This window comes from Scatophagus argus, chromosome 10 (assembly GCF_020382885.2).
Source record: "Scatophagus argus isolate fScaArg1 chromosome 10, fScaArg1.pri, whole genome shotgun sequence".
NCBI lineage: Eukaryota > Metazoa > Chordata > Actinopteri > Scatophagidae > Scatophagus > Scatophagus argus.
The window spans coordinates 4954375-4977982 of NC_058502.1; the positions used below are offsets into that span (position 1 = coordinate 4954375).

Consider the following 23608-nt stretch of genomic DNA (forward strand, 5'->3'; position numbering starts at 1 on the left):
GGCACAAAGGCCATAAAGATCTGTGCATGGCTAATTTAGCACAGAGAGAACCACCACGTGAGTTCATGAAACGCACAAACCCACTGCAGCCCCTAATCTGTGTGTGTTCGTGTGTGTGTGTGTGTGTGTGTGTGTGTGTGTCTGTGTATCCCGGAGGTGTGTTTGATCTCCTGACTGTGATAATGTGATATCCAGCCCTTGTCTTTGATCCCCTCATCACTATAAACACTGCTGATGCCTGGTAAACACACGCCGCTGCCATTAACACGCTGATAGCACTGCTCTGTGAGTGTGTGTGTGTGTTTGTGTGTGTGACGGAGAGACAGAGATAGAGCTACTTTTAATGAGTGTATCCAGTAGAGTTAAAGTGAGTTTAAGGGCATGAAAAGCCCCTTTAGATAACGACACTGTGGTGGGCAGGTTTCCCACCTCACATTAACATACATTTGGTTTGTGGCGGATGTCAGTTTAAACATTAATAATTTTTCTTAAGAGAAACTGCAATTTATTTCAAAATTAATAATAGAAATATTACTGAAATGCACATCTGTTTGTGGGTCTCTGTGTTTGAAAGGCAACAAACAACCTAATGTTACATCAGACCGTAACAGAAATGGTGGGAGACGAGCGGCTCGGATGACATAATGGATTAACACAGTGGACAACAGATGCACAGAGGTGGTGTGTGACTGAGGACACACAAACAAATGCACAAACTGCAGTGAAAACACTACAGTATGGCATCTTTCAATCATTTCATCTTTGCATTTCAATTAAGAGAAATTTAAAAATCAATAAAGCCTAACCTCATTACTCGTGACAGGTTAATAAAAACTGTATTATATAATAACATGAATTATAGAACCCTGGTCAGATTTGAAGTGCCTTCACTGTCCTAACTGCATCAAGGCAGTACTGCAAATTGTCACCGTCCTGTGAGAACAATTTTTCTCCAAAACATCAAAGACAGTCTATTAATTTACAGAAAATATTGTGCTATTTGTCTAAAACTCTGCAGTGACTCAAAGGCTGTTACAATTTCGTTGTATTCTTTGTACAATGACGATAAAGGCTTCTGATTCTGATTCTGACACTGTGTGATACACTATATAGACAAAAGTATTGGGACAAAGTTTTTTATTATTGTATTCAGGACCTATCGTATGGAGCTGTTTGTCAGGGTTTGGGCTCGACCCCTGACTTCCAGTGAAGGGAAATCTTAATGCTTCAGCACACCAAGACATTTTGGACAATGCTATGCTTCCAACTTTGTGACAGTTTGTTGAAGGCCCTTTTCTATTCCAGCATGACTGTGCCCCAGTGCACAAAGCAAAGCTCCATAAAGACATGGTTGGTCATTGGTGTGGAAGAACTTGACTGGCCCACACAGAGTCCTGACCTCAACCCCATCCAATACTTTTGGGATAAACTGGAATGAAGATTGCAAGCCAGGCCTTTTGGTCCAACATCAGTGTGTGACCTCACAAATGCTCTGCTGCATGAATGGGCACAAATTCCCACAGAAACACTCAACTACATGTTGTGCAAAGCCTTCACAGAAGAGATGAATCTGTTATGGCTGCAAAGCTGTCTGTGTATTTAGAATGTGATCTCATTAAAGTCCCTGCTGGTGTAATGATCAGGTGTCCCATTACTTTTATCTATATAATGTATTTCTGTGCTGTGGATGTTAATTATTTTCATACTGAATATACATGGGCAAATAAAGACAAAATACTGACTTGGGAACATTCTTTGGTGGGATGCTGTTCACATCATAGCACACACTTAGTGAGCTCCCACTTGGGTATTAACGCTACATGTCTTTCTTTGTGCCTGAATGTGAAACACTTTGAAAGGGGCGATGACATTTTCAAACACCAGTGGAGAACAGATCTCAGTGCGTGAAAAGCTCTTGGCTGGATGAAGAGAAATGAGGGAACAGGGCAGAGGAAAAGGAAAGGAGGGGACAGGTGTGAATCCCACTGAGTTTTCTCTGCAGACCTCCGAGGAGAAGCAGAGGAAGGAAAGTAGAGGGAGGAAAAAAAGGAACGAAAAGCTGAGAAGCACAGAAGGGATCAGCAGAAACCCTCCAGCGCGTGTTGAACCTGAATCCCAAATCAACAGGCCTGTTAAAACATAAGCGATTAAGGAGCAGCTCTGCATTTTGTCACTTTGAAAATAAAGTATGAGAGCGACTGATGATTTGATTTTATTTCTTGCTGCGTTGCCAGCTGTAAAGTGCTTTTTCGTGCCAACTTTAAATTGCTCTTGCACGGCCTATCGTATTGGGCTTTGCATAACATAAATATGATTCAAATTCCACTACAATGAATTTCACATCTACTCTGTGCTGTCCTCTAATCAGCCGTCTCTTTCATATGTCTCCATTTTTGGAGACTGCTGGCATTTCTGTGCTGCAATTCCCAGAGATCACCTGTCAGTCAGTCACTACAGGCAAAACCGTTTTGGTTTCTGGAGGTGATACTCTGAAATATGTCCCAATTCTATTCTAACTCTATATAGAACAGACTAGTCTTGACAGATCGTTATAGTGTATTATTTTTGCAGTTAGTATATATTGAACTGAACACACTACTAATGATAAAATACTTACATTGTCTAAAGTCAAATCAAAGCTAACTAAAAAAAAAACAAAAAACAAAAACTAAATATATTTAATGAAATGACAGCAAAATGTTTTTCACAAATGTAATTGATAATTTACCTATTGGCTTTCCTAAGCGTTTGTTCAGGTGTTTCATCACCATCTGGTGTGATTTGTCATTTTTCACGTGACATGAGCAAATCTTTCTTTAACTGACTACAGTGTGAATTAACGTGCTGCATCAGTCAGTGATGAAAAGTTAATTGTGCGACTGGTCTGTTGATTCAGGATTCTGTTGATTCAGGATTCTCTGAGAAAGAAAAAAAAAGCGCCTTCTCAGTGCCGATTGGCTGTCACACCTGTCTGTTCCTTCCCGCCGCGTCTCCATTGGGGGGTTTCAAGCAGAAGGTAGAAGGAGGACAGCTTATTGTACTCCTCCCGGTCTAAGATCCTAACGGTTATGGTCTTCCTGTATGGGACACACACGTACACACACACACATACAGGGAGGTGATGAATGCATGCATGGCCAACAAACAACATGGCAAGGTATGCACATACACACGCAATAAAAAACACACACACGAGCGCACACACACACACATAAACCAGGTGCAGTGATGGATGTGGTGTGATGAGGTGACCTGCTGCATGTTCACTGTCACAGGAAGGGCACATCAGGAGGTAGCAAGAAAGAACATTTAAATTAAAATGTCCTCCTGTGCCTCCCGAGTGTTGAGAACATGCAGCCTCTGCGGACACAGCGGCGGACACTCTGGGGTCAGCGTTCACAGGATGACGAGCCTCACCCCCTTCCTGACCTTTGGTGTTGTTGCTCTCCACCAGGCGAGGCTCTCCGATCTCGATGTAGAAGGTTTTGTTCTTCTCGTACTCCTCGTCATCGATTATTTTCACCTTGATGGTTTTACTGAGGAGGAGAAGGAGGAAGTGGGGGGGGAAGAGAGCAGGAGGGAAGAAGAGAAGGAAGAAAAAGTGAGGAAAGGACAGGCTGGAAACTGGAAAACCAAGAGGAAAACAGAAAAGAGCCGCATTTGGTTTTCCCACAAGCATCTCGGGCTAAAGATCTGAAGAGAATCTTTTCCAGTTTCAGTACCTCCAACAACGTCGAATCATTAGGTAGCATTTTTTGAAAATGTCAGATTTAGCATGAAATCTGATAAAGGCTCGTGTATTTCCACCTCATCTAACCATAACATCTGTCGTCAGATTAATCGCTGATGTTATCGGAACAGTGCACATCAGTCTGACAAAATCAATGTGATAAAACCGTCGCTCTGCCAGCCTGCGGCCCTGATCAACGCTCAGTTCTGTCTTCTGTTTTTTTTTGTTTTGTTTTCCCTTTAAACTTGGTCACTTGCATGCTAAATGAGGTCTGGAAGCGGCTGCAGAGTTTATCAGCTCTATTAGTCATTTCGACAGATGAACATTAGTGGAACACAATGATGAATTTGACTTGTACAAAAAGGAAACTTTTAGGGTCCCGCAGTGGGCTTGCAAGCACTTTTCACTCAGCTATGTGGCAATATAATCCCATGCAGTGACAGCTGTTGGAGTCTGAATGTGGTTAATTCTTGTTTTTTGATGCCTGTGAGAAACCAGGACATTTCACCATCAATTCAGCCAGTACAATAGCCACATTTTCATAAAAATTTATTGTAAAAGGTTGATATCCAGCCGATATGAAATAACTAAAAATTGACACTTTAGCAAATTAGCTTTTCTTTTCCTTTTTTTCTTTATACGCTGTTGGCTGAATTCAAAGTGAGCTGAGTGTACGGAAGTTTTTATAGTTAAAAAGATTAGCATTTCTACAAGTCTGAGACATTAGAAGAAAAAGGAATCATTCAAGACTCAATGCAATGAAAAGAGAGACCGAGACGGAAAATAATGATGAAGAAGGTGAAACACGTCTGCTGCTGCAGTCAGAACTTTCAGCGCCTCAACAAGACACGGTACAGAGTCCAGCTCCGTTTTGTGATTTAAGCCAAGACAAACTGGTCAGAAATTTGCACAGTCTGTTCAGAGAACATGCTGATATGCCACAACTGAACCAGCGCGCATTCAGCTATCATTCTCCGTCAAAACCTTTTAGTGTCTGATTAACTCAACAGCAGTAAACCACCTTGTAAACTGTGACAAGCCAATCATTTCTTTCTCTGAAGCTTTCAAGTTCTCATCAGGACCTAAACCACTAAGTGTAACTCCTATTACTGACCAACCAAATGCACCAGCAGACTCATGATGGAGAGAAAGTGTGTGTCTGACTGTCTGCGTACACTGCAGCACTTGGCTTCGGTCACATTTGGCAGGGAAGCTAATACCTGAGGTCACAGGGCTATGGAGCGAGACGCGTTGTGTGTATACACTAGGTGTGTGTGTGTGTCTGTGTCAGTGTGTGTGTTTATCAGTGATTCCAGTCTGGAACAACAGTCATATTCTGACAGGCAATAAGAAATGAGAGAATACTCATGATCTGACCTATAAGGTGGTAAGCACACACACACACACACACACACACACACACACACACACACACACAAGCCCATACAAGTCACTATCTGTGATCACAGGCCCTGCAGCCTTTTCTGAATTGTAAGCAGGCATCGTGTTAGAAGCTCTACATTTCAATCCACTGCTGTCCTAACTAAGCAGCCAAGTACAAGTAAGAGGCCCTGCATGTATGTTGCACAACCACGTCACACAAAGTAGCACCACACTATTAAAGTGCAGAATTATAAGGAAAGACCAACATTCAAATCAATATTTAACTACTACAGATGTGTCATTAAATTAATGTGCTTAAAGCTTAAAAATAAAAGTATTAATTTTTCAGCCTGTTATAATATCATATCTCAGTTATTATTGGAACAGCTTTCACATTAAACTAGTTGAGTAGAGGCACAATACATGAGCACAAAGACATAAAATGGAAGCAATAAAGGACAAAAGAGAACAAAAAGACAACCTAAAAGCAAACTTAATAATAATAGATAAATCTATGTGGAACCTAAATGTGGGTCCTACCACTGACAGCAGCTTCATCAATGACAGAAGACATCTTATTATACACAAGAACATCTAATATAAATGCAGAAGATGGTAAACTGCCAACACACACATTACACAACGCCAGAAGGATTAACCCATTTATGACCGTCCCAGGACAGCAGATGGAGAGCAATTTTCACCTTCTGGCCTTGCGAAGCTCAGGACTAACAGGCTGTCAGTTAGCACTCACACAACAGCAGGACAAGTGATGGTGTTAAGCTCCCCCTCCTGACTCAAGGGGGAGCCATTGAGCAAGACACTTAACATCCTGAATTGATGGTGTGATGAGACTCAGCGTTTACAGCGTTTACATTCTCACTTGGAATACAATTACTGCCACAACTACCACTCTATTAATACAAGGTCTATTGCCAGAGGAGAAGTACAAAGGGAATACCTTTCACATTTGTGTTTTGTACAGTTGTCTCACATTTGTGTGAGGTAAACAAAGTCTGTGTGTACCTTGGCCTTGCAGCTACACACATCTCTTCACTGTGCACCCATATTACTATAAATGTTTTGATTTGCAGCCTCCACGATTAAAAGTAAAATCAAGCAAATCATGTTAAAAAATCCAACACCAAATGGCTGATTCATGAGGCCAATATTTTTTAGATGACAAAGTTTATTTTTTCTTTTTTCTTTTTTTTTTTACAAATGACAGACAGAATGACAGATTTGTACAGGATTGAGAGCGCAGCTGAAACTGTGACAAATCACAGACGGACACAAAGCAAAACCAGTCCCATGTGAATAGGGTTTTGGACTCTTTTTTGGACTTATAAACACAAAAACATTTCTGTCAAATCAGCTTCAGAACAAATGTTCTTGTATCAGTAACCCAATTTATCAAAGACTCTGTAAAACATTTTAAAAGGGCTGGCTATGTGACTCAAAATCAGGGGACCCTTAAATGACTCTTTCTTTGGAGAGAAAATAAAAGATGTGATTTAACTTCTTTCTCTCCATAAATGTGTGAAACGACAGTGAATCATTTTTGCAGAGTCAGACTGGTGAACTTTTTTCCCACAGCTTGGGAATGGTGACTCCTCGGTTGGAACCTCACAGATGACCAACTCGCTGGAAAAACACACACACACAAACTTGCACACATATTCTGTGATACTTTTACAATCAGACAATCCTCATCCAGAAAGAGCATCAATGTGGGTATAATATATCCACATTATCCACCAAATCGCTCATCTCACACATAAACACACACTCAAATACGTGGTCAGAGACGCATACACACACGTGGACATCCCTCCGCATGACAAGCATGCTGGCAGTACAGTATGCCGTCTTGTTGCCATAGCAACACAATGTTTGGGTAATCAACAGGGGTGGAGAAGATTGTTTCCAGACCAATGATGTGTGTGTGTCTGTCTGTGTGTGTGTGTGTGTGTGTGCATGTGGGTGTGGGTGTGTGTATAATAATGTGTGTGAAAGACGTTGATATTATACAGTAGCCTGCACTGTTTGTAGTAAGCAGTGCCTCTTTGTGTGTCTGTATTCAATCACATTAATCTACAAACTATATATACAATCAGGGGAGTGTGAACATATGCTTTTGTGTGGTGTGTGTGTGTGTTTCAGTGTGAAATGTCCTCAGAAAGATGCAATAGTGGTACATTTGAAATTTTCACACACATGCATGTTTGCACTTTTCTACTTGGGAGGACCCTTGTTAACATAACGCATTCCTTAGTCTCTTATTAAGGACTATAAAGTAAATCTTAGCCCTAACATCATCCCTGAAACCAAATCTGAACCCTCAAGAAGCCTTGTTGACAGATGGAGGCCCAGCCAAAACATCCTCACTCTGCAAACATGCCGTCACTCTCTGTGGCTTTGAAGTCAAACTAGTCCTCACATGGATAGAAATACCATTACACACACACACTGTGAGAGAGAGAGAGAGAGAGAGAGAGAGAGAGAGAGAGAGAGAGAGAGAGAGAGAGAGAGAGGTGGTATCACACTTGCATGGAAGCATTCACAAATACATCACACTTGCATGCTTTGACACTCACACATGAATACACTCAAGAAATTTCAGCTGGAGGAATTCAAAAATGCACAAACAGACAAACACACACACAGCTCTCTCTCTCACACACACACACACACATTACTCCAGGGACCACGATGTGTGTACATCTGTTTCCAGAGTTGTCCTCCGTCTGACTTTGAAAAAAGCATAAAAAACAAGCAAACATCTGAGCAGCTGCGACAGATCTCCAACCCATCACTTCTCCATCACACTTCATCTCCCGCCGTTTCCTCCGCCTTTTCTCTCCTTTGTGTTTCATAAACAAGATTCCTGCAACACTTTCAACACTCGGCCTCTGCCAGGGTTTATAAAACATTTCTCAGAAACTCTTAAATAGAGAAAAGCTCCTCAGAATTAGCCAGAAAAATAAGAGATGAAGGAACAAACAGGTAACAGATTATTCGAAAACAGTTTGACTAAGTCATGCTACAGTGATGGACAAGTTGCTGCAAACACACACGGCTGCAGGAGGTGATCTGAATGTGCCAAAATACAGACTCACTGTGTCTGCTCAGGTCAGTGATCTTCACCTTTCAGTGCCACAAAAGTGGCGACTGTCAGAGTTCTTTTAAATTAACAGATCACATGATTTGGCTCATAAACATCACAATTTATTCATATGCTCCTGCTGTTTCACGATAACACTAAGTCATACAATAAACTGTTTACTTCCAAAGAGGGAACACTACATCTTGAAAGAGAGCTGGCGAAGAGATGAGTATCTGGCAGGTCTGCAATGGGAGCCTGTTTAAGGGTAAGCTCTGTGCAGCCCATAAACATCAGCTGGATCACCAGAAAGCTGCTTCAGAATGAAATCTGCCTAAATGCAGATTTGCTATTGATACTTACATTTAAACAAACAGGTATGTCAAGAGCAGAAAGTTACATATAAAGTTTTGGTGTGTTTTCATCACTTCCAGCTTAATGCTCAATTAAGCTCAAACATACAGCAGCATTTCAACTGCGTGGCTGCCTCTGCAACTGTGACAGAGGAACTTCAAGGTAAAAGGCTCCTTTGCATCCCCACAAACCCTGACAACCCAGTCTTTGAGTTATTTTTTTCCCTATCTTGTATCTAGCTGAGAAAACAAAGTTTCCAGTGTGTGGTGACCCAAAGGGCCTCTCTGTTGCACGGCACATATTTGACACTAACAAAGCACTTTCCCCTGCCACACACACACACACACACACACACACATAAACACACAGGAAGTTGTAAAGCACGACAGGCAGCAGTGCCGCTCGCTCCCCTCTCCGTAGCAACCTGCCTTAGCGACGTATTTGGAACGGAAAATTTGAGTTTGGGAACCACTGCTTTATTTTAGGTTTCAGGAAAAAAATACCGCCACTCAGTTGTTTGATGTGTGTGTGTGTGTGGACAAATGGAGGAAAGGGGAGTGGACACCCAGACCAAGTTTACATGACAGTGATGAAACAAACCTGTATGTTCGTCTGTGTGTGTGCATGGCTGTGTGCCTTTAAATATGACATACATACATATTACATATAACGTCGACATGAGAACGTGTGTGTTTACATGCATGTTTGCTTGCACCTTTTGTCCAACCTGTTGTTTAAAAGTGCATTTGGAAGGAAAGTGGGGGAGCGATGTGTATGTGTATGTGTGTGTGTGTGTGTGTGTGTGTGTGTGTGTAGAATTGGACTCTCAGACTGTGAACTGGTTGGTTTGTGTGGAACAGATTGCAGGTGGGTGGACTTCGGTCGCAGACTAAACAAAAGAAGTGTGTGTGTTTGTGTGTATGTGTACATACATGTGTGGTGTGGATGGATGAAAGCGTGTCAGCATGGGTGCTGTTTGTGTGTGTGTGTGTGTGTGTGTCTGTGTGTAAAACTGTGTTATGTCAGCCTACAGAGTCGCTGTTTAATATACAGAGAACAAGAGTGCATAAGTTGTTTGCACTTATATAAATATGAACGTGTAAAAACTGAGTGATTTTATTAGCGGTAGTGTGTAAATGCTTTTGTGTGACACAGCTTAGTGTGCGTGCGTGTGTGTGTGGGAGTGTGCTGTTTACATGCAGCGGTTTTATAAGACAAAGCTGATAATGATGTTGGCCGCAGTGGGAAACCACAACAATAGGCCGACAGCGCTCAGCCAGGCCTTCTCTAATTAGCTCCAGTCGGCCCACTAATACACATAATCCTGACTTTATGGAGGCTAATGGAAACACAAAAAAGGTTACACACACACACACACACCTGCCACAGGGCTGCTGCAAGCCCCACATGGACCACAGGGCTCACTATTTATCTGAGTGTCTCTCTGTCCCTCTTGTTATCAATCCATATTTTACATGAAAGCAAAAGAGTCATAGAGATTCTGGTTTCACATTTAGGATGTCTATTCCAATAAAGCTTTGGATTTAAACCCCTTAAAACTCTTTAAGCATGTATTGTCTGACAGCTGTTCCATGGGAAAAAGTGACGGGACAAACACAGTACTACTACTACTACATTACTACATGATCAAATTGACTAAAATGACACAATGTGTCATATCTTCGGGATATTTTTCTATATGAACTTCAGTAACTTCCTGGTGAAGAAATTGGACTGTAGGCCAAGGTCAACATAGATGGTTAAAACCAGTGTGACGACAACATGGCCGATATAACAAAAGAAAGGTGAATAAAAGACTCACTTTTATTGATTTTGTATAAAGAAGGGGTTTCAAGACTCTGCAAGTTTAATTTTATATGGCAATCTAATGAATGAGATCCGGCAGCAGGATGCGGGAAAGAAAATCAATCTGCAACCTGCGGTGCGCTATAAATATATTCAGTTTGAATAAAAAGTTCGAATGAAAAATATGGTTACGCTTAAACTCTCTGACACCTAGAGGGAAAAATAAACCAAGATTTGGCTGGGAAGCTTCCAGTAGCCAGATGTTAAAGGTTGGACTGTAACACGATGCCTCCAAGCTAGAAAGAAGTTATAAGCCGTTTCCTTTGAGAGGCTTTTACGGCTCTCTCAGCCCAGCCAGAAAAATGTTGAGGACTCGCAGTGACAGCCATTTTCCTTGTTTTTTCAGCTCAAAGTCCCTTTATCAGTGTGATACTGAGCAGGGCCGTAAAAATAATGTTTACGCTAATGGTCATTTTTATTGGACAGCACTATGCAGAACAGTTGGCGGAACCATAAACAGCAGTCAGTCTCCATTTTTGTGTAAATGGTGCATGTGTGTTTGGGAGTGTGCGTCAGAGCCTCCTCTGCATGCTTTCGTCTTTTCTATCATCACAGGGAGTTTCCCCATCTTCTCCCTCTCTCACATTACAGTAAGTCTGGCTATCGTGCTCTCCCTTCATTCCTATCTGCAGTTGATCTTGTTAACCTAATAAGGAGTTTAGATAATCCTGGGGACTCCCTCACACACATACACTTGCACACACAACCAGAAACACACACACAGGAAGCATCTTGGAGGAGCTTGTAAATCTGATGGAATATAACAACTTCCACCAGCTTCCCATAAGTGACATCCTTTTTTGGTAGCTTACGTGTTTGTGTGAGACTGGGTGTGTGTTGATGTGTTATGGCGCAGAAGTGAAACAACCTCTTGGACCAAAGTGTTGAAATCTGCACTGCAGCATCACATAAGGTCTAGTACGCACACTGAAGCAGACACAAACCCGACCTCGCACGAAAAGGTAGCAAACTTCCTAAGAGTCCGTTAAGCAACACTTGAACTGATTTTTATTTGTGAATTTGGTTCTAAACGGGACAAGCTAAACTGATTGCTGTCTTACCACTCCTGTCTTTGTGAAGCAGTTTACTGTCCAAAAGAGAAGGGTGAAACGAAAACTGATGGTGCAAAACAGCCAATAAGAAACTTCCTCCACTTTGGACTCTCTGGCTTTCTGTTCGCTCAAAAGGCATCGCTGCTTGCTATTGGTCAGCGGTACAAAATAGGCCTTCAAAGTTCACCAAAGCTGAAAACCACAGGGAAGATCTACACAGATTTACTTTGGTTAATGTGAACGAATCAGCTGTGTGTTGGCGATCCCAGTGAAATTAACTGTACAGTTACGGAGAGAGAGAAAGACTAATTACGGGTGTTTTTAGATATTCCAGTCAGGATTAACTGAGATGGCTGAGCTCAGCAATCTACATGAACTGAACAAAACCACAGCCACTCTCACCCACACACACACACACGAACTGGGGCTTCTAATTGCAATTACAGCAAGAAAATAATTAGGGCTTAGTGAAGTGGAGGAGGAAGGAGCGACACATGGCGAGGCTGCGGAACAAAGTCTTAATATTTAAATGCTGCACATATGTCATATTCCATAGGTACAAACCAACATAATGAGGTCGGAGTTAGAGAAGCAGCAAAAGAGCAAGACAGAATGTGAATGCTAAGAAGCTGACGGTGCCAAAGCAGCTGCGGTGCTCCATCATTTCCAGGCCATTTATGAGCTCTAAGCTGCACGATGGGATCAGCACTGATGGAGAGTGACGCACAGTCGAGAGGGCTGAAGAGCCTCTGGAGCCACAAGCCACAACTGTGGAAGTGAAAACATCTCCTTTCTACCAACTGCTCCCTCACAGATTAAACCTCCAGCCTCAGAAGATTTAGAGTCGACAAAGAGTTTTACAGATTTAGTTTTTTGTCTGCTGGGGAATTATAAGGATAAAATCTTTTTTTTCTGGCTTTTGTATAACCATAAAATATTCACTACAACCCTGCAAAAAATTTCTGCAATTTTTTTTTCTTACTAATATTCAGACTTGCATACTCCCACTACATAAATGTGATACTTATTCCTGTAGAGGATCTGTGGACTGACTGCTGTTCAGTTTTGGATTTAATATTACTCCACAGACTGTTGCGTGTATGTAGCTTGTTGCTTTCTGGCTCTGAAAAGGAGAGTTTATTTGTTAATGTTGAGGCGCTGACGCCAAAGTTTACTGAAACATTTTGTGTATGCACTGCACTGACAACGCGCTGATGTGGTGTCATGTTGCCTACGTCTGGGGAGTTGGAGAACACTGCAACTGTCGGATGTCAGAACAAAAACGGCAAACACGCTCCACGGCACAACAAGGATGAAAACATTCACAGGTGATTAAAATATGGTGCAAAGTACCGAGACGTAAAAGCATTTTCATTTGAGTTGGATATTTAAAAAAGGCTCTGATGCAGAGATACTTTCCAAAACCAGCTACGTCAAGCGTTTTTTCCTCTCCTCACACCCCATAAAATGATGACAAAATGACATGAACATTCAGGGGAGTTTGACTGAGAAAAGTTTAAGTTCAGGTTTTATAGTTTGACAAGTCGGATGTGAACACCTCGACTACACCCTACATCAAATCCACAGGCCTCGTCCCGTGTGTGTGTGTGTGGGCTCTGACTCCAATGTCCCCAAGCAATGAGACGTCGTGTCCAAATGTAGGACAGATGATTTCATCTGAGACAAACATGAAGTGAACACTTTTATTCACATTGAACACAGATGCTGATTCTGACTTGTTCTTCTCATCACTCTCGGCTGCCCTCCTCGTCTCACTCTTTGCTTTTCTTTTTTTTTCAAAACATGTTTGTGACTCAGCCAGACTGTCCTTTGGTTTACTTTCAGCTAATTTAAGGCTACTTTTCTGTATTCCAAAGTCTTGATAAGAATAAAAAAATAAACTAAGCTCAGGAAACTTGTGCCAGGCTGGAGGACAAAATTGTTTTCCCTACAATGTTTTTTAGACATGGGACATCTAGCATAATTTAAATGTTGTTCTGAGAGTCTACAGCCTATTTAAGATGCACCTCCACTACAAAAATGCCTACGACTCACTGATGATTCGTGTTCTCCATATTATCATCACCCACACCGCAGAAGTTCACATGCAACAACTACCACGGCAAAAACAAGGTTTGTAGCTTTGTCTGTAGCTTGTGACCGCATTGTACTGATATATTACAGAACTAATTTTCCTTGTGGATCCCTTAATAAACTCCAACCGTCCTCCTACTTGAAATCTCTCTTTCACTGTTGTCTTTGGCTGTACGCTTCCCTCAGACAGCTCCTTCCTCCACTTTGAAAAATAAGATACAGCTGCACAGATGCTGATCGTCATCTCAGAAGAAACCCACACACACACACACACTCTCACACCAGGAAGATAAGAACATGAGATCACGGTGTGTCACATCTACCAAATCAAAAAGTGCTCCCATTTGAGCGCAACACGATAGAAGATTTACAGGTGTTTCATTGCTACCCAGCACTGCTCCAGTTACCATAAAGAGGCTGTCACTGATGAAAAGGTGAAGATAATTCCACTTTTGCTGAATAGGTAGAAGGAGATCAGTCTATTACACCTCCTTTCACTCACACACACCCCCAAGCTTATTGCTTACTTGATTTACTCTTTTGATCTTTGTGTGTACAGAATGCATTTAAACAGCAAGAAACGATTTTACTCTTCAATCTTACCCCACAGTGTATGTATGTGTGTGTGAAAGAGAGATGTGTGTGATGTATGTACCTGTAGCTATTTATTTGTGTGTTTGCTAGTCCCCCCCCCACACACACACTCTTTCTTTGATTACACACTCAATCAGCCACTGTGCGTGTTTGTGTGTGTAGGTCTTTGTCTGGGAGTCTGTGTGTGTGTGTGTGTGTGTGTGTGTGTGTACATGTGTACAAGTAAGGAAAGGTGAGTCACTGCAATGTAGTCCCTAGAACAGGGCAGCTGGTAAAATGAGGGTTAGGAGCTAACAGATTAGCTTGATATTGATCATGACAAGTACAAATACTACATTCTGTAACCTGGAAAACTATCGGTTTAAATGTACATATTTACTATTCTTTTCAATGTAGAAATCTTTGAGCTCCGTTTTTCTAAAAATCTTGGATTAATTTTCGTCCGTCACAAACTTACTCTGTCGCTGTTTCCTCTTTGCACTTGATTACTTGTCAATCAAAACCGACTCAGTTTGGCCCCCTTTGGGAATCTTAAAATAATGGTTTGTTTTTACCCAGTCTCAGTGTTTTATTTTAAATCAGGGAACTAATGATTGTGATAAGAGTGCAACTGATTAGCACTTAACATTTTCCTGCCTGAAGCTCTCCAAAAGCACCACAGTGAGACCTGCAGCTCTGGGCTCTCGTTTTGTCGTAGGAAACAGGAGTATGAAGCAGTCGCCGGGTCGGTGCTGCAGTTTGACCGCACAAAAGACAGCAGGGGAAAAGCAACTGGCAGAGTTATTCACAGGGCTGGAAACCATACAATAAACCTCACTGTCTTTCTGTCGGACGTTTGCTCTTTGCCATTTTCCTTTATAGACTTCTATTCGCTCTCTTTCCTCCCGCTGACATTTCCTCTCGATCTACAGATTCAGCGGCTCACTTCACCTCCTCTTGTCAAACTCTCCCTCCTCCTCTTCCTTCTCGTTCCCCTCTTCCTCCTCTTGTCGGCTGATTAATTGGGCAGTGGCACACTATTCCAGTTGGCAACGCCAGCCTCTCCTTCTGCCACTTACATGCAAACTTCAAATCTCTTTCTGTTCCCCTCCAATTTTCAAATGAATTTCATTGGCATGAAGATGAGAAGCCCATTCACCTCCCTCTTTGCCACCTCTCGGTTGCCGTTTTGAGTTTGCTTCAGAAAGCTTTATTGGCATGAAGCAATGACAGTAAGTCTTTCACTTTCTCCTCCCTCTTTCTCATTTCTGTCTTTCTGTCAGTTCAAACAGCTTTCTTTGGCACCAAAACACTCTCAAGTGCTTTAATAACAGCTGACCTGAGTGTGTAATCTCAGTAAACCAACTCAGGTAAAACGTATTGTCATGATAAATAATATCTTATTTTATTTTTTGTACTATTTCTCTGTCTCCCTTCTATCCTTTTACTTTCTTGAATCGTCCCTCTGTCTTTTCTTCTTTTTGCTCTTCTTTCTTCTCTTTGTGTTGAGAACATTACGTGACCGCTAGCCAAACATCTAACATTAGATGACAGCATACATGCAGGTCATAATTATCGTACTGCTGAATGAGCACAGGCGGGGTTTGTGCTTTGAATGATTGTGTTTACTTACTCTTAAAACATTCCCTCTGAGGAAAAGTTGCAGTGCAGGCAGAGGTCATGCTCATCTAACAGGTGAAGCTACGAAGACGTAGATGAGCAAGCTTTCATTTCAGAACAGGCACTGAGGACGCAGCACAAGCCGGTCAGGTTTATCACGCTGGCTTTGAACGCACCACAAATACAGAAACAGAAGCGTGAATGAAGAAGTAAAGGATGTCCGATCTTCTTAATGTAAGCTAGCAAAACACTGTAGAAAATAAATAACAAAGAATTCAGGGTGCGGTTTAAAGAATATCAACTGCTTTTATGGTGGAACGTTTTCGTGCATGTTGCTCTATCCAATAGTTAGCCCTGGGAATCAATCAAAACTTTGGCCATTCCCTTTGCTTTCAGTGGCTCTCTTGCATGACATAAGCTTAAGAGATGTTTGGATCTTCAAGTGCTTAAAAAGACACATTATACAAACTGAAAAAAGAGCATTATTTTGGTGCTCTAAATACGTCCTGTTAGTTAGAAAGCTCACACATCATCACATGTGAATTCCCATTAAGTCAATGCTGAAATGAGCATTTTATTAAGAAAATGAGAATTTTATTAAAGCTCATACTCACTCACCAGTGTCAATAATGTCATGTTTTTAATATTATTGAGTTGATGAATGTTGCACTTTGTAACCTCAACCTATCTGAATACGACTGATGTCACGAAATGCACGTGCTGTAGTATAATTTCTCTATATATAGACTATATATAGATTTTAATTTTACATTTCAATATTCTCTGGAAGGGAAATTGTTTTATTAAAAAAAAAATAAAAATCTGCCAGCTTGTCATTAATGATTGTAATACTAATGCTGGGCAGGTACAGCATGAATATATTCTTCTGTCTGCCTCAAACAGTACAGTAAAACCTTCTGCTAAGCCCTTATATGGCCAATGCATTCATACAGTGACCCTCTGATTCCTCCCCCTTATAAGGTTGTGTATACATGGACGAATGTATACAGCCACTAGCATGACAGCACAGAGCGGACAGTTGGTGAAGATAGACAGTCATCTTTGTTTTTCTCCATCTTCCTCCACATTTTTCTGTTCTCTTCTCAGTCACATCCAGTTGTGTTGTAAATTAAACACAAGGAAATTTTGGGGACTTGAAGGCCAATACCATTTTGCTTTCACTGAAAGTAAAAGAAGCAAAAGGCAAAGATTTTCCTTTCACAAAATACTTTCCAAGTTCATGTTTTTGGAAAATCTCCAAAAAACAAACAAACAAAAAACCTGCTAACCTGTTTGGCTTCACAAGTTTAAATTAACTGTAAAATGAGTGAAGACATTTACTGAAACATTTTACAAAAGAAATTTGCAGCCTTGATGCCTCTTTGGTCAGGAAGAAAACCACAGTCACATCAAAGATGAGCCAGAACAGCTTTTAGATCCCGAGCTCTGGATTGTAGTATATATCCATTGCTCCATCGCTCCCTCTTGTTCCAGTAACAGCAGACTAATCTGAGCATGTGGAACAGATACTTCTGAGGTCAGTGTGTGACAGAAATGTTTTCTGAATGTTTTCGGCTCTTTGATGCTGTCGGCCGAGGTGAAATGTATCTCTTCCGCTGCGGAAGCATAGCTGACCAGCCACCAGCCATCTCTCTCTCTCATACACACACACCCACACACACACACACACTCTGTTATTTGGAAAACAGGGAATGAAATCTGACACAAAATACATGCCAGACACTTGGCAGCAGGCAGTAATACACACTCGTTACTTTATATGCCGGACATAAAAAGAGCAAAACGACCTATACACACTCATTAAAAAGCACGTCTAACACTTGCATGCACACACACACCTTCAGAAATCACTATGGGTCTTACAGCCACACTGACAGAGAAAGAACAGAGGTAAACAGAACGAGACAGAGGAGGAGACAAAGATAAGATGGTACAGAAAAGGATGAGCATTCATCTTCGTTCCATTACATCATCATCATAACGTAATCTGGTAAAATGGGAAGACTGGTGTCTGTTGTAAGTTCAAGCTACAGTATTAACATACTTTGATTAGCAGAGAAAGAACACAATCAAGTGACAAAGACAACGAGATAAAAATGTAGAAAACTATTCCAGAGAGAATATGAGAGATTGTGACTGAGGTGAATGTATTTTTCTTCTTCTTTTTCCATTTTTGATTTATTTCTTGGTTTTTATTGGATTTATTGTCTACTGATTATTGTGTGCTTATTTTTGTTTTTTGTTGCATTTCCCTAAATTATATTAGCTTAGTTTATTTTATCTTTGCTATTGTTCTTTTTCTCCCATTAATTAAGGGGATGTCCATTGTACAAGGCTTTAGCTTCTTTACCTCGCTTGACACATCTCTTATCTAAAAAAATAAATAAAAAGGTTTAAGGGTTTGACATACTACAATGGTCCCTGAGGGAGCGACCTGACTGGCTGGGGGTCAGAAAGAGGTCAACCAATGACATGCAAGCATTTTGAAGCGTACATAAACAACTGGTGTCTATTTCTGTTTAATGCACACCAGGCAGGAAAAGCAGCTTTATAGGAAAAAACCATAATGTAAAGTTCATCTCTGCTGATCGAAATGTAATTCAATATGCAGTCTGACAAGCCTTTATGTCCTTCAGCTTAATCACAGTCAGTCAATCAATAAATTTAGAAGTATTATTTTTTTTTTAAATATGAAGAAAAATGTTCTTCCTCTGGCATCTGGTTGAGGCCGTTCGCTTGATGAACAGCAGGGGTGAAACTTAATTGAGATATCACTCATTATGTTTAAATGTGATTAACACTCTGTCAAAGCTGCCTGCAAAACACCGAAAGCCTTTATCTATCACTGATCTGGAGGGACGAAGCGGTGCGTGAGGGAGATGAAGGAAGATGAGAAGAGACATTTAGCAATTTGCCGGCTCTGAAGTAATCATCCCCTCCGCTATTTGGGCTGAGGACTGTTGAGAAGAACTTAAGTACGGTCGACAGCAGGTCTGTCAGTGTCAAGTGGGAAACCTCTCTTCGCAAATGAAACATTTAAGCTTGTTTTAGCTGTAGTTGGTACAACAGCGTCCTTTGAGTTGTAAGACCAGATCACAACCTTGGTATGTTTGACATTTAAGAAATCAAAGTCTGTTATCAGTCTGAGGCAACAGGACCAACCAGCCTTTCTAAGCTCAAAATACTCCGCTGAGCAGAATATAAAGTAGGTGTTGCTTAATCTTTCTATTTCTCAGAGCATCTGCAGGAAAGAAAGGGAAAAAGCTGGAAAAAGCTTCATGTAGGTCTTTGAGGCCTTTTCATCATCATAATTTTGTAACTGAACTATTGTGTTAATCTGATTACAGCTAAATGGAGCCTTGGTTTGCATGAAAGCAAACAAAATTGAGGCCAAATGCAAACCTGGGCCTCTTGGCTAGAAACAAGCCATCCATCAGCTGCTCTTACTGACCTGAGAGAGAGAATGAAACAGAAAGCAATGATATCGGTAGCGCAGATTACAATCAGCTCACACCAGCTCATCTAATTCTCTGCTTTTCCTCTGGCTGAATGAGGTGAGAGCTGACAAATGGCCCAGCCAATATCATTATATTCAGATGGATGGATATTAGAGGGGAGAGCTCCAAGTGTCCCATTTTCCCATGTCTTGCCCTTCAGATTACTTCATTGTTTCTAATCTCAGATAAACGTTTGCATTGAAAGAAGAGAAAACAACCTTTCAATACACACGCCTTACACCTTTGTAAAGAAGGAATTAACAAAGGTGTCGCACAGTAAGCACATCAGCAGAAAATTATGGCCTCTGCACTCAACACCACCACCACAGCAGCCACACACAATGAGCTAAAGTTAAACTAAAGCTCAGACAAGTACGGAAAGAAGTGATTCAACTCAACCCAAATGTTTGGCATCCTGTTCATCTGTCCTTTGGCTTAAGCCTGTTACACAAACAGACAGAATGCGCCACTCTACGCACACACACACACAGAGTTGACCCCACTCGGCTCTCACCGTTGAGTCCCTCGAGATGCGATTGAGCTCTGCACTGCCAGAGGCAACAGACGGCCTCTACGGTTAGTGAGCCACAGATGGTTCAGAAAACAACATGAAGGAATTCACACAATAGTACTGAACACACTCAAAATCTCAAAACTCAGCTAAAAGGTGCCTTGCTGCTGTGTATGAATGTTCACTGCTACATTACTGTGTAGTTTGTCCATACACAATGCAAGTGGTGCACAAAAATGAGAGCAAAGTGATTTACTTGATCACTACTGCAAACGTTACAAAAAGTCATATTATGTCTTGTGCAAATAAGCAGTAACTCTAACCACGTTATTGTGCAGTATCTGTCAAACGTCTCACTGCAGTTATTTTTGACGTGACTGTTGTTTGACAGATTAAAATTAAATTATTTCTTCAAAGTATATGTAAGTTCATAGAGGTTAACAATGTTTTTTTGCACAACTAATCAATGAAGGATTATCTTATTTAGCCTGGAGTAAATTTCCCTTTTTTAGCCAAATGCCACCCTTTGTCATTAATATCACTAAACAAATGTCTCTCATGCACCAAATTGTGTGTGTTTAATTTTTAATTTTTTTTTTTAACACAACATGGACCTACAAAAACAATTTGGTTGGAAAGGAAACGCAAACTGATTAAAGACCATTAACTACTAAACTACATCCAATATAACCTCAGGGACTCGTTGCTTGTTGTTGGAGCCTTTGGAAACTCCTCGTTTCTTGTCATCCAGACAAATTTTGCACTGGAACTATTGTTTAAAATACATTTCTTGTTCTAAACAGCTGATTTTTGTATGTAATAAATTCTTATTTACATTGGATTGCCCTTTAGCTTCTCTCCCACAGCGTTAATGCCTCTCCAGGGTGTGAGTCAGGGTTCAAAGTTCACCAGGTTCAGTGATGAGGCATTGATTGGCTGTTGCCATTTGACTTGTCTCACCTGTTCATTAGTCACAGGACAAGGGTCAGTCTGTGTGTGTGTGTGTGTGTGTGTGTGTGTGTTTTAACACTCATACATCACTTTCTGTTAAGAGTGCCTGCTCAGCACATGACTTCAACAAAGACGGCCGACAAAAATAAAAGTGAATTCCTGCTTGAGGCTCCGGCTTTATTCTCCTCACTAAATGACAGTTCTGACAGGCACTTCATTTCTGCAGATGCCCGTGCTAATAGATTAGCTCTTGCATTGATCTATTGATTAAATTGGCTGGGCAACCCTGCTTCAGACCAACCCTCTCATTTACATAAATAAATCTCTTATTAGAGTCAGATGGATAGTCAAAAGTAATAGTTAATCTGTTTTCTGATGGTTAAGTAAGAATTGGTGCTAGAGACCAAAATGTATCAGAAAAAGTTGATTAGAAAATATTTTAAAAGTGTAAATGAATGCTTGAAAATAAACAGCTGCGACTCGTTGATGGATGGTTAAATAGATCACTGTAAGCGCTGAACCGCAGTTGAAATAATTAGTAATTGAGTAGCTGAAATTTTCAATTTCTCAGAAGTGCAAACTCAACAAACTGAACTGAAACATTAACAAATAAAGTGTGTAAGACAAAAATGATAAATTCCAATTTAAAATTCAGTTCAAATGAACGTGAGGGGTGACATCGATGAACGGGTACTCCACTTCATGGAATCACAATCGGCTATATTTTTCCGTGCTTACCATTTTGTAATGTCTACAATATAATTGATGTCATCACTTCACTTTACTGGCCATCAGTTGCCTTTGATTTGTAACTTCAGCATGGCGTTGTGCACTTCCACATAACTTCACTCAGGGTTTCACCGCACTGGATGCTTCTGATGGAAACTGGTCAGCACACTCATACACACACTTTGCACGTCTCACTCTTAGAATAACTAACATCATCATTATGTGACAGTGACGGGTGGGTGTTGTGACAAACTGCTGACTTTCTCCCTGATGTCACCGGACACTTGTCAATCACCTACCTGGTGAAAAGGTCACGCTCACCCACACAAGCTAACACACACTGCCAGTTACCAGGACCTGCTGTCTCACACACAGTGTAACAATGTCAAGTCAATGCCATGCAAATCATGCTACTTACATATCACTTGACACATTTAATATATGTCATAGTTTACTCATAAGACTACGCTATAAAATACTGGCACATTAAAAATTATTTTTGCTGACTTCATCTGAGATCAAAGCTCTGTAATTATGCACAGAATGTATAAATACGCAATATGTGTGTGTGCACAGATAAATTCAGAGAACCCTTGACCTCGCCTGGAAGGTAAACAACTAGTGACGCGGCAGCTTCTCCTCTTCAACGAAGTTACACGCACACACACTTACACACCTCCTACTGACAGTCTAGTTTATGGCCTGTTTTGCCTGGAGGTTACAGAACTTACACATATCCACACTGAGATTGATGAAGATGAAAATACTGATTATATGAGAATCCATGTAGCAGCCACGTCTTCTCCTCTGAGGCAAAAACTAAAGAGTAAAAAATGCGTTTGGTGTGAGAATCTGGCCTAACAATCCAAAATAACCTTCAAATATCGACTGTAGAGACTAAGTGGGTCAATGTGCCATTAGCAGCTGCCTGATAGTATTTGGTTTCTATCAGGAGCAAAAACATCCCTGACAAGACATTTCTACATTACAACTTCAGCAACAGATCTCCAACATGCAGCTGCACACAATATGTCCAATACATGAAAAGATAAACAAATGAATACAGACAAACAATATAACAAAATGTTGTTTGTTGAACTATTACTGACCTCTTTCATCAATCAGAAAAGATCCATAAATAAATTCAAAGCTACCTCTGTTACTTCATTGAGTTTTTTCTGTTGGACTGCAGGCACTGAGAGCTGCACAAGTACAGCTGCAAACACTGCTGTGTGCGTGTGTGTGTGTGTGTGTGTGTAAGTAAGCAGTCTGTCTATGTGTATATAATGTTAAGTCTCACCAGCACTGGGAGACAAGCACATACAGTATGGTACAGAACTGTATCTGTGTGTAAAAACTACAACAAACTACCAAATCAGTGCATGTGTGAGCTGTGTGTCTGTATTTGTGTGTACATGAGTGAAAGTGTGCTCACGCAGCCAACTGAGAAATTGTTTCCTCTTCGGTCTGTTTCATTAGTGACTCCATAATTATCACCCCATCTGCTCCTGGAGTTCAACTCTTCTCTCCTACTTTCCCTCTCGTTTTGCTCACTAAATAAAAAGATTCCCAAACACAGCCGGGAGGATTTCTCAGTGACATGCAAATTAAGACTGAACTGCTGCCCATACACTCACCATGTTGATATAAATGTACTGAAAAAAAATAAAAACCACCATCCTCTGTTTAATGCTCTTAAGTTGTCTGCCTGAGGTCTCATTAAAGTGAACCAATCCTCTTAAGTCGTAGGGGTTGACTCACTGACTTATGGGTAGCAGGTAAATTGGTGTTTATTATCAAACCTGTGGCTAACAAATGAAGGTGTGAGGGGTTTAGTCTGTGTTAAACATTAGAGGTTACTGTTTTTTAGCTTTCTTTAAATATCCCTGGTCTACTGCTCTAATAAAACACACACACAACTCTACCTCCAATTCTCAAGCTAATTATGAGCAAATCCGGCAAAAGCTTGTTTTTCTACTTGAACATTGCAAAATATAATTTTTTTTCATGTGAACAATGGGAAAAATGGATGAGCGTTATATGAAAAAGGTGGCTTGAAGCAAAAAGCATAGAAAATTATAACCTAACTCTGCAATTACCCTCAGCTCTATATAGTATTTTATT

The 23608-nt window shown here is 40.8% G+C and overlaps 1 protein-coding gene across 4 annotated transcripts in view; it reads right to left on the bottom strand.

Annotated features, from left to right (window-relative positions):
• The window catches only part of slc8a1b (solute carrier family 8 member 1b), a 124346-nt gene that overhangs the window by 34777 nt on the left and 65961 nt on the right, over positions 1-23608 (bottom strand). For 3 of the 4 annotated variants that reach the window (XM_046401088.1, XM_046401090.1, XM_046401089.1), the window contains exon 5: positions 2968-3077. In XM_046401088.1, coding sequence (XP_046257044.1) covers positions 2968-3077 — 110 coding nt within the window. Of the gene's footprint in view, positions 1-2967; positions 3078-3429; positions 3537-23608 lie in introns of all 4 variants that reach the window. The other variant, XM_046401091.1, reaches the window with a different exon arrangement.